The sequence below is a fragment of the Microcaecilia unicolor genome, chromosome 8, assembly GCF_901765095.1.
Source record: "Microcaecilia unicolor chromosome 8, aMicUni1.1, whole genome shotgun sequence".
In the NCBI taxonomy this organism is placed as follows: domain Eukaryota; kingdom Metazoa; phylum Chordata; class Amphibia; order Gymnophiona; family Siphonopidae; genus Microcaecilia; species Microcaecilia unicolor.
In genome coordinates, this window is record NC_044038.1 from 15,880,459 (window position 1) to 15,892,155 (window position 11,697).

Consider the following 11,697-nt stretch of genomic DNA (forward strand, 5'->3'; position numbering starts at 1 on the left):
CGACCCCCCCCCCCCCCCCGCCGCCGCTGCCGCCGCCAGGTACCTTTGCTGGTGGGGGTCCCCAACCCCTGCCAGCCGAAGTCCTTTTCAGCGCCGGTCTCCGGCGCGTAGCTGATCTGGATTCTGTTTCTGTGAGTCCTGACGTCCTGCGCGTAGGAACGTGCAGGACATCAGGACTCACAGAAACAGAATCCATATCAGCGAACGTGCCGGACTCGGAGACCGGTGTTGAAGGGGACTTCGGCTGGCGGGGGTTGGGGACCCCCGCCAGCAAAGGTACCTGGCGGTGGCAGGAGGGAATCAAAAGGGACGGGGCAGGGGCGCCGGGGGGGGGGGCTAAATTGTGCCCCCTCACCTCGGGCTCTGGACCCCCCTCCCGCCAAAGTCTGGCTATGCCCCTGACTCAGAGTGCAGTAGTATTCATGGGAAGAGTTAGTTTCTGTCTTCCAGAGGATAATGGTATGGCAGTGGCTTGCCTCCAATTCACTCCTTTTCTTTTGTTTTCTTTTTTTATCATTATTTTTACCAGTCAACCAGCATAAATGACAAACAACAGCAGCTCAATACATCATACACAAATATGTCATACAAAAACTCTGCCAAGCAGAAAATCAGCTCCATTGGAAAGGCTGGTGTTGGTGCAAACTGTGATTCTTTTGAAGCAGCTCCTGAAGCATCCAGTGAAATGAGCAGCTCAATTGAGCAGATGAGAATAGCTTCAAAGAGAAGCACTGAGGAACGTTTGCGCCACATCATACGTCACTAAAAATCTCTTTGACATAAATAATATGCACGTCTGTGGATATTGTATATGAATTGAGTCATTGAATTTTATAACATTGGGAATGTAAAGAACCAAAAGGAAAAAGAAAGGCAGGGGTCTCACCTTTAAATGAGGAGAGGTTTTTTAGACTAATGACATGTCAGTTGTGAGGGTATTCGACAATTATTGCTATAAGCCGATTCAGTCACTGAAGTCTTTTCCTCCTCTCATGCAGTGAGTCAATCTAAGTGGATAAGAGAGTATTTGAATTAGAATTTCACATCAAAGGTTTGGCTCCTATCTCCTAATACCATGAGATTTGGCCCTTGGGTGACATGACAATAATGTGTCTCCTGCTGCCAGCCTATAGAGATGCAGAGTGGAAGGGAGCTTGACTGTGGGTAACCTGTGGTGGCCCATTCACCCTGGAAGGATGGGAGGGTGAAGAACTGAGGAAGGGAGGGAGTTAGGGTAAACAGTTGTCCCCGTTCGCGCCACCCATCCCCATCCTGGCCCTGCCTGTAACATATTAACATAGTAGATGACGGCAGAAAAAGACCTGCACGGTCCATCCAGTCTGCCCAACAAGACAACTCATGTGTGCTACTTTTGTGTATACCCTACTTTGATTTGTACCTGTGCTCTTCAGGGCACAGACCGTATAAGTCTGCCCAGCACTAGCCCCGCCTCCTAACCACCGGCTCTGGCATAGACCGTATAAGTCTGCCCAGCACTAGCCCCGCCTCCTAACCACCGGCTCTGGCACAGACCGTATAAGTCTGCCCAGCGCTATCCCTGCCTCCCAACCTCCAGTCCCGCCTCCCACCACTGGCTCTGGCACAGACCGCATAAGTCTGGCCCACACTATCCCCGCCTCCCAACCTCCAGCCCCGCCTCCCACTACCGGCTCTGTAGGTTTAGTGGTTCTCCCTAATTACCTTTTTTTAAAACTTCTAATTTGTTTTGGTTATTTCATGATTTTATATTTATTGCAATGCATTGTATGGTGGTCTTGGTTAGTGTAATTATGTTTGTACTGTAATTCTGTTTCTTAGTTGGGGATATTGGACTGCAAATACATGAGTGTCGTGTTATAGTATTTAAAAATCAATTTGAATCTCAACAGGGTAATTTCATAGCTACTGTAAGTACAATTTTCTTTGTCCTAATAATGGCTGTTTTATTGTTTTCTGGATCAGAGAGATGAATAGGTTTTTTAAAAAAAACCTATTTCTACAGGATTCAAGAAAGTTGAAATCTGATTTTGTAGGGGTAATGTAATAAAAAGATTTGCCTGTATAAAATTGTGTGTCTGCATACACATGCGTGGATAGCGTTCACCTACTTTTCTTAGGTATTCCTGGGGCATAGTTTGGTTGGAGCCGAGGCAGAATGGCAGTGTCTGCATATTTTATAAAATATGCGAGTACATGCACACAATTAATACCTCTGGGGTTCTGGCTACCTAAGGCACATAATGTCTATATAAAGTTGTTTTAAAATAGAGGCCTTTTAGTTAACTTATTATAAAATCAGGCCCTATTTTACTTCTCTAAAGCTAAAATTGTTTCTATCTGTTTTAGGGTTGGGCATTTAGTGCACCTTTAATTCAATTCATTTTTTTACAATTTTAACTATGATTACATTTTTTAAATCCTGATCAAAACTTTTAGCTCCCCTCTGTTGTCTATCATTGCTTTCTCTTCCCTGCCGATCCTGTTTCACCTTGGCATAACATAGCAGAGGGAAGGCATCAGCGTCAGTTGGAAGCAGCGTGTGGGACTCGCTGCCAAAGACCTTATGAAGAGCCAGATAAAAAGTTAAAACGTTTAAAAAAAATGTTTGAAAAGCGTGTGCAGGATAATCAGCCACACTGAGCATTTGTTCAAAAAGATGTTTAGGTCAGTGTTAAAAAATTGAAGAGCATTTGCCCAAAATGCATGCAGTGATAATGCGCAATTAATCGTGTGATTAACATTTTTGATCAAGTGATTAGTTGCAATTAAAAAATTTTATTGTTGCCCACCCCTAATCTGTTTATTTTTTTTTCTCATTAGGTGGCTGCAGTGCTTCAGGCAGCTTTTAGGGGACATTTGGCTCGGCAGAAGTTGTTATCAAGTAACATCTGCGGTCCTAGATCTCCAAGCATGCCTCGCCTTTCAGACAGGGTATGTCGGTGCCTTCTCCCTGTGCTCCCTCATGACATAAGTACATAAGTGTTGCCATACTGGGACAGACCGAGGGTCCATCAAGCCCAGTATCCTGTTTCCAACAGTGGCCAATCCAGGTCACAAGTACCTGGCAAGATCCTAAATAGCACAATACATTTTATGCTGCTTATCCTAGAAATAAGCAGTGGATTTTCCCATTTTAATAATGGCTTATAGACTTTTCTTTTAGGAAGCTATCCAAACCTTTTTTAAACCCCACCAAACTAACTGCTTTTACCATATTCTCTGGCAACAAATTCCAGAGTTTAATTACACGTTGAGTGCAGAAATATTTTCTCTGATTCATTTTAAATTTACTACTTTCTAGCTTCATTGCATGCCCCCTAGTCCTAGTATTTTTGGAAAGAGAGTCCTAGTATTTTTGGAAAAATGTTTGTGCTTCAGAATTGACCCTCCTTTAGCAGAGAGAGGCCACCCTGTCTGTTAGTGTTTATCGTCTCTACAACTGGTTCCTTGGGGTGCTCTGGAAATTAGATATTCCCAAAACCAGGTCTCCCACACTGAGCTAACTTAATGGTCATCAGTCGTTGGTATTCAGTACTGGTCATTCGGTATTTCATTGCTTTGAACAGCCCAACAGCTGGACTCAATGGCCAGTGATGTATATGCCTATAACCTTTTTCTTTTCTTTTAAGTGAATAGTGTCCTTTCCTCTGATGTAACTTTTCTAGGATCCTCATACGTCCCGCAGTGACAGCCTGTCAAGCCCGATTTCCGACACCAACAGTGAAGAGGAGGCGATTACCATCCTCCAGTCAGTTTTCCGGGCACATCTGGCACGAACAAACCAGCATCAGTGCAGGTAGGCAACAGGGCTGGGCTGGTAATCTGCTGGACACGAGGGAATGCTGGTAAGGCAGCACTGAAGCTCCAGGGAAAAAGGGATACTCATGCAGCGTGTAAACTGTATGAATAAAGCACTGATGCTACTACTGATTTCTATAGCGCTACTAGATGTATACACATTATGGGGTGAATTCTATAAATCGTACTTTAAAAAATCAGTACCAAATAAAAACCAATTAAGCCTTATTCTATAAGTCACACCAAAAGTTAGGCACGGTTTATAGAATAGCGCTTAAGTCCTGTGAATTGCGTGTAAATTTAGGTGCATCCGTTTTGCACTAATGAAAACATGGTGTAAGTGCCCCTGCCTAATTTACGCGTGTAACCCAAAACCACGCCCCAAAACGCCCATGACCCTCCCGTTCCTGCACCCCCTTTTATGGGACACACAAAAAATGTAGCTGCATGCATCTTAATTCCAATTAGCGCCAATAATTGCTTGTTGAAAAGGCAATTGACACTAATCAGCTAGTTAGCCAATTAAATTATGCATGTACTTAAATTTAGGCATACTTTATAGAATGTGCCTAGGCGTATCTTTTGGCGCAAATTTTTTCAGGCACCGTGTATAGAATCTAGCTCCAAATGACAGTATTTTATATAACCTAAGTGCAGAATTGTTTGACGCCCATGCTCCGCCTGTGACCGTCCTCCTATGAGCGCCGCTTGCAGCTACTTGCCTTGAGACTTCTGTTCTCACATTGTAGAACACCGCTGTGCATGCGCACATCCTACTTAGGTGCGTGAATGTGACATTCACATGTGTAAGTGCTAATATACTATAATCTTACAGGGTGTTTTACTACGCCGTGGAAGCGTTTTTAGCTTGTGGTAGAAATCAGCTGGCAGTAAACGCAGAGACACCCATAAGTACATAAGTACTGCCATACTGGGACAGACCAAATGTCCATCAAGCCCAGCATCCTGTCTCCAACAGCGGCCAATCCAGGTCACAAATACCTGGCAATATCCCCAAAAAGTACAAACAGTTTATACTACTTATCCCAGAAATAGTGGATTTTCCCAAGTCCATTTAATAAGTCTATGGACTTTTCCTTTAGGAAGTCGTCCAAACCTTTTTTAAACTCCGCTAAGCTAACTGCCTTTACCTCATTCTCTGGCAATGAATTCCAGAGTTTAATTACACGTTGAGTGAAGAAACATTTTCTCCAATTCGTTTTAAATTTACTACATTGTAGCTTCATTGCATGCCCCCTAGTCCTAGTATTTTTGGAAAGCGATAGGAATATAATGGGTGTCTCAGCGTTTACTGCCAGGTGATTTCTACAGTGAGCTAAAAATGCTACCATGGCTTATTAAAAGACCCCCTCAGTGCACAAATGGTGTAGGTGTTGAGGCCATGACCCCAAATGTGGGTTTTGGGTTCCCAACCCACAGTTTGGGAAGCCTGGGATAGAGGGTAATTTTGTATGTAGCGCATTTATGCGTTTACGTGGTCTCAGTGCTTGATCACATATGTGCATAAGTGGGAGTGATTTTTGTAAGCACATGCATGTAGAATTGATAGTGCGTACTTTGCCGTTGGGGGCATAAATGCGCAGGGTTTGGGCACAGACTGACGAATTCTATATCTCGCGTTTAGTATTCCGCGTTGAAATCCAAGCGTATTCTATAACAACACGCATATCTTAGGGGCCCTTTTACTAAGGCACGTAGGTGCCTATGCGCATACAACACGTGTCAAATTGGAACTACTGCCTGACTACCGCGTGCCGCAGGAGGTAATTCCATTTTTGACTTGCATCCAAAACACGCGGTAGAAATTTTCATGCAGTGTACGCACACTGACGATTACCGCCCGGTTAACACATGAGACCTTACTGCTAAGTCAGTGGGTGGCGGTGAGGTCTCAGGCCAAAAATGGACATGCGCTTGTTTTAATTTTGCCGCACGTTCATTTGCGGCCACCAAAAAATAAAGACTTTTTTTGCAGGTACGCTGAAAAATGACACACAGCGCCTAAATTCCAATGCACAGAGCCAAAAAGGGGCATGGTTATGGGCAGGGAAATGGGTGTTTCGTGGGCATTCCAAAATGTGCACGCATTGTTATAGCAGGGGCGTAGCCAGACCTCAGCGGGAGAGGAGTCCAGAGCCCAAGGTAGGGGGGCACATTTTAGCCCGCCACCCCCAGCCGCTGCCAACCCTCCCCTGCCACTTTCGACCCCCCTCCTCCCGCTGCAAGGTACCTTTGCTAGTGGGGGTCCCCAACCCCCGCCAGCCGAAGTCTTCTTCAGCGCCGGTCTCCGACGTGTTCTCTGATCTATGATGTGAGTCCTGACTGACGTCCTGCATGCACGTCCTACACGTTCCTTTAAGTGACACTTAAAGGAACGTGCAGGATGTCAGTCAGATCAGCAAACGCGCCGGAGACCGGCGCTGAAGAAGACTAAGGCTTGGACACCCCCGCCAGCAAAGGTACCTGGTGGAGGGGGGTCGAAAGTGGCGGGGGAGGTCGAAAGTGGAGGAGGCCAGGGCTAAAACTGTGGGGGCCCATGCCCCCGTGGCCCCACCTAGCTATGCCCCTGTGTTATAGAATATGGCCGCCAGTATTTATGCCACATTTTCCTTGCTGTAGATGGATGCGTGTAGTTCTAGGCGCTGGGATATCAACTAAGCATATTCTATATACCGCGCTTAAATCTAGGCGCTGCTTATAGAATACGCTTAGGTGGAAATTTTATTCCATGCAGGTTTTTCAGGCTCCATATATAGAATCTAGCCCAGAGTACACAATTAATCAAGTAGATTATAAAATCTTATGCTTTACATGTTCATTTGCCTCAGATCTTGGGCTGGTATAAATGTAGGTAGGAGTTACACTAAATATGCTAGAATTATATAAAGAAAAACAGGCACCTAGGTTCAAGCATAGAGTACGCATTTCCTTATAAAAATTACCCTCATGATGCATGCAGAAATGAAAGAATCTGAGATTCAACTTTGAGGGCTGCCTTCTGATTATAACATTATACAATGTGTTTTTCCAAGTTTATTTAAAATTTGATATATCGCCAAATTGGAAGACCTAGGCAGTTTACTATGTTAACCTCTCCTCCCCCACCCTTTGTGGCAGATTGAGGTACTGAATTCGCCTGCTATACCTGAACTAATTCATTGTGTTTCCTGAACTGCTGTGTCCTAGGTGCTCTGAGGCTCATTTTCAAAACAAGAAAATGTCAAAAGCGGCAGATGGACAAATTGTTTTTTTGCCAAAACATCCAAATTGCTATTTTCGCAACCCATTTTTAAGACTATTTTGTATGCAGTGTGTCCAACTCACAAGGGGGGGGGGGGGCGTGTTAGAGGGGGGATTTGAGCATTCCCAAAACTTGGACATTTTTCTGCCATAATGGAGCAAAGCAAAAATGCCCAAGCCTAAAAGTTAAACGTTTTGGTGTAGACCTGTTTCAGTCACAACCAAGTTACAAAAAGGTGCCCCAAATGACCATTGGAGGGTTTAGGGCATGACCCCCCCCCTTTTTTTACTACTCCAGTGGTCACTGACGCCCTTCTACCCTCCCCCCCCCCAAAAGATTTGAAAGAAGCGGTATATACCAGGCTCTATGACAGCTTTAGATGTTATGACCAGTCCTATCAGAACAGCAAGCAGGTCCCTGGAGTACACTGGTGGTGAAGAAGGGGACCCAAGCCCATATCCCACTCTGTTACACTTGTGGTGGAAAGTGTGAGCCCACCAAAAACCTACTGAACCCACTTGTAGGTGACACCTGCAGCCATAAGGGCTATTGCAGTAGGAGAGAGTTGGGTACAGTAGGTTTTTGGTGGGTTTTGGAGGGCTCACTGTATAATATAAGAAGGTAACAGTGAGAAGTGTACCTGGGACCTTTATTGTGTAATCCACTGCAGTGCCCCCTAGGGTGCCCCACTGCTCTTCTGGGATGTCTGTGTGGTCAGTCTACTAGGAATGCTGCCCCCCTCCCCCGTACATCCCAGTGGTTTGTTTTCATGCATTTTTCCCTTGGACATTTTTTTTAAAGTGGTCCCAAAAGATTGGTGCACTGAGCACAACATCATCTAGCAAATGGCCATTTTTGAAACAAAAAGTTGGACGTTTTTTGCTTTGAAAATGGCCATGTTCATTACTGGATTTTTGGATGTTTTCCGCAAAACATTCAAAATTGGATTTAGACGTCATATTGAAAATGCCCCTCCTGTGTACATAATTTGAAGTTTTCTCTTGTGACCGCTCCAGTTCTTGGTAGATTGAACAAATGAACTAATAATTTGTCTAATATATGATATTTTCCTCAGCCTTTCTGTATGCAGTCCTGGTGATGAACAAAAGCCTGCTAAAAATTATAGTCCAAAGAAAACCCTTTCACAGTCCCCTGGAAAACCTCCAGCCTTCATATACTCTTCTTCAGGTAATGTCATTCTCTCCAGTATCCCCAAGCTCATTATGAGTGGGAAGTATATAAATATAGGCAGTAATTCTGTTGGTCTTCAAAACCCCTGCATACTGTTCTCATATCCACACATGAGTGTGCTGGAAAGGTGACCAGTTGCTAAGCTTCAACATCTAAACTAACCTCACTAATATGATTAACGATAGAGTCACATTCCAGAGACTTCATTTACAGTTCTTGAAGTGGACGAGTAGGAGAGCCATGCTTTGATGTTCCAACTGCCAAAACGTTTCTCCCTGTGACGGTGTTTATAGGACATTGCTCCTCACCCTTAAGAAAAGTCCCTCTTTAATTAGCCTGGGCCACCTTAAGACTGCAGATCTTGCCTCGGGAGGAAGTAAGCTGGGAGGGGTGGAGTTACCAACGGGGAAGTTCAAAAGACAGGGTCAGGCAGAAGTTAAGGAGGGGCAGGGAAGGAAACCGTGAATGCGCCCATTCTATAATCCTAACCTGGCTGAGGTAAGCCATTGTTTCTGTTGAATTGAACTGTGGAAGTTTTGCTTTGAGGTCTTGGCTGAAGACAGACCTGGATCTCGGTGGAACCCGAGAACTTGTAGGCTGTGTTTTGGGCATGACAACCCCGGCAGCCGTGGACTGTGTTTGGCCTGCTGCCAGAGGCTCTCCTAAGACCCTGGATGCTAAACCGCATACGGCATTCCACCTTGTGTCTCGGGCCCTGTGAAGGAACAGACTGGAGAACCCCTTTAAATAAAATACTTATTTTGTTTTTCATGCTTTTATCTGGTTGTATTATTTCACCAGCCACACCCAACCCCCACTCAGGGTATCACACTCCTCTTCCCTGAATTAGGTGGTTGGTGAAGTGTACATATACTGTTCAGTCTCCAGATGTGGTAAAATATCGTAATTTGCTACTGATAGAACCTGGCCTAATTTAGGCAATGAATTATGAGCTAAGCAGGGATCTATGCCCTAGATAAGAAAGACACATTGAGGAAGGTCCTTCTGAGTTTAGGTGTAGTATTTTAGTGTCTTTCAGTAATGAGAGGTCTCATTTATAATTTATTTCAGATGAGAAAGATAGTGCGGAAATGGGGACTGGAGAAGGCGGGGAAAAGTGGAGAAAGCTGGTGGAACACAGTCCTTCACCTCGACAGCCTTCATCAGGTATGTGCTGATATATTCCACCAGTCTAAAGCGGAAGTGGAGAATTACTACTGAGAGTGAGGGTTTTTGAAGATTATTGAAGCTCCTTTTTTACTTTTTTTAGCCCATTTTTATGAGAAGCAGTATCAATCAACTTCCACACCGCCTGCGAACGAGGTGCCATCAGATGATTCAGATGAGATCATCGTAGTGCCTCCATCTCGGCCAGCAAGAAAAAGAGACATTGTATTTTGGAATGAGTAATTAGCTCTATTTTTTAACCTACTCATGTGCTTAGATTTTTTTTAATTTTTTTTACAAATTTATAAATCGCTTCCCTGGGATTAAACCACTTAAGGTGGTGAACAGTAAAATTAACATCGTCACACTAGCAATCATGACATATGTACACACATTTCCTCTCTGTCTCGAATCTGTACTGATCCCTTATCCCCAGCCAAAGACCATCTAGATGGTCTTACAGACAAGTGGACTAACCCGTTTTTCACACCCAGACACGGCCTGGTATTGAATTTCCAGGTATAATGCCGGAGGTGGTCAGCAAATCACCGAGCAGCACCAGCTGACTTTCTACGCCTTTAAGGAGGAGTAGCCTAGTGGTTAGTGCAGTGGACTTTGATCCTGGGGAACTAAGTTCGATTCCCACTGTAGCTCCTTGTGACTCTTGGCAAGTCACTTAACCCTCCATTGCCCCTGGTACAAAATAAGTACCTGAATATATGTAAACCGCTTTGAATGTAGTTGCAAAAACCTCAGAAAGGCAGTATGTCAAGTCCCAGTTCCCTTTCCCTTTATTTCAACCATAGGGCCCTGTTTACTAAGACGCGCTAGCGTTTTTAGTGCGTGCTAATGCTAGAGACACCCATATATTCCTATGGGCATCTCTAGTGTTAGCACGTGCTAATTTTTAGTGTGCGCCTACAGCGCAGCTTAGTTAACAGGGCCCAGTATAAAGCTAGTGTGTTCAAAAATGTTAAAAGGAGCTAAGATGTTTTTCCTACAGAATCACAGGAAACTAGGAACACTATAATAGATTTTCCATAGTCTATCAGAAAAACTCAGAATTTTTATACTTGTGCGGTGCTCTCTAATGTACCATATGTTAATTATGTCTAATTTATTCTTTTCTGTTTATAAACTTGATGAACAATTATAGTTTCAGTTGTTAACATTGGCATCATTTCTATTGTGATATGATAGAACACTTATGATTATGGACAGTTTTATATGAAGATATTTTTAAATGTGTGTAAAATGTGCCTTAAATTACATATTACTATAGTTTTGTATGTACAAATGTGTAATTAATACATTCTCTTTTTAAAACTGTTTCTTTGTAAGACCGTTCAGAAATACAGTGCAGTACATTACCCTCATGCTCTGACACCAGTGCAGGCCCCCTTTTGCCGCAGCTTCGTGAAAGGACCCCTAAGTGCTATGGGTTCGGTGTAGAAGAAATCCTGAGCTTCTCATGAGAGCTTTAAAACGTTGATCCAGTCTTATACGGTCTGTGCCAGAGCCGGTGGCGGAAAGCGGGACTGGTGGTTGGGAGGCAGGGATAGTGCTGGGCAGACTTATACGGTCTGTGCCCTGAAGAACACAGGTACAAATCAAAGTAGGGTGTATACAAAATTAGCACATATGAGTTATCTTGTTGGGCAGACTGGATGGATCGTGCATGTCTTTTTCTGCCGTCATCTACTATGTTACTATGTTACTCAGCACTGCTCAGGCCCACCTGCATCTGGTCATATGTTCTATACTAACACCCTCCACCCCACCAACTGGGTCCTCTAGGCAAGTCTCCCACTCTCAAGTTATTTCCCAGTGATTTCTAGGTTATTGGGACCACACTCTCAGGGGTTCCACAGTTCCTGGAAATCACCCACAGACCCAACATACAAACCACCAGAATTCTTAGTCAGTCCAGGACAACAGAGTCAATAAACTAACAAGGTTTATTGTCATAGAATTAGAACAGTGGACCATATAAAACAGATGGAAAAGTAACAGACAATAACAGGTAACTGAATAAGGATCAATATTAAAACTGTCTAAACACTTTGTCACTACCTGGATAGCACCTGGGAAGCTTCAGGAAATTAACTGCTCACAAGCCTTGAACAGGGTCTCAGGACAGAGATGTTTACCTCATTGCTCCCAGACTGAGACTAAAGATTTCCAGCAGTTTCAATCAGAGCCCAGAGCATAAGCACTAAGGGACCTCTGGCCAACAGCAGTGCAGGTTAGTTTTTCTTTTTCCTTAGGTGGGAAGAAAA

The 11,697-nt window shown here is 44.0% G+C and overlaps 1 protein-coding gene across 2 annotated transcripts in view; it reads left to right on the forward strand.

Annotated features, from left to right (window-relative positions):
- Positions 1 to 10,058, forward strand: part of IQCE (IQ motif containing E) — a 65,750-nt gene extending 55,692 nt beyond the window's left edge. For both annotated transcript variants that reach the window (XM_030211298.1, XM_030211297.1), the window contains exons 20-24: positions 2,821 to 2,931; positions 3,666 to 3,796; positions 8,136 to 8,248; positions 9,323 to 9,418; positions 9,522 to 10,058. In XM_030211298.1, coding sequence (XP_030067158.1) covers positions 2,821 to 2,931; positions 3,666 to 3,796; positions 8,136 to 8,248; positions 9,323 to 9,418; positions 9,522 to 9,661 — 591 coding nt within the window. In that variant the 3' untranslated portion in view covers positions 9,662 to 10,058. The remainder of the gene's footprint in view (positions 1 to 2,820; positions 2,932 to 3,665; positions 3,797 to 8,135; positions 8,249 to 9,322; positions 9,419 to 9,521) is intronic.
- Positions 10,059 to 11,697: the final 1,639 nt, after the last annotated feature.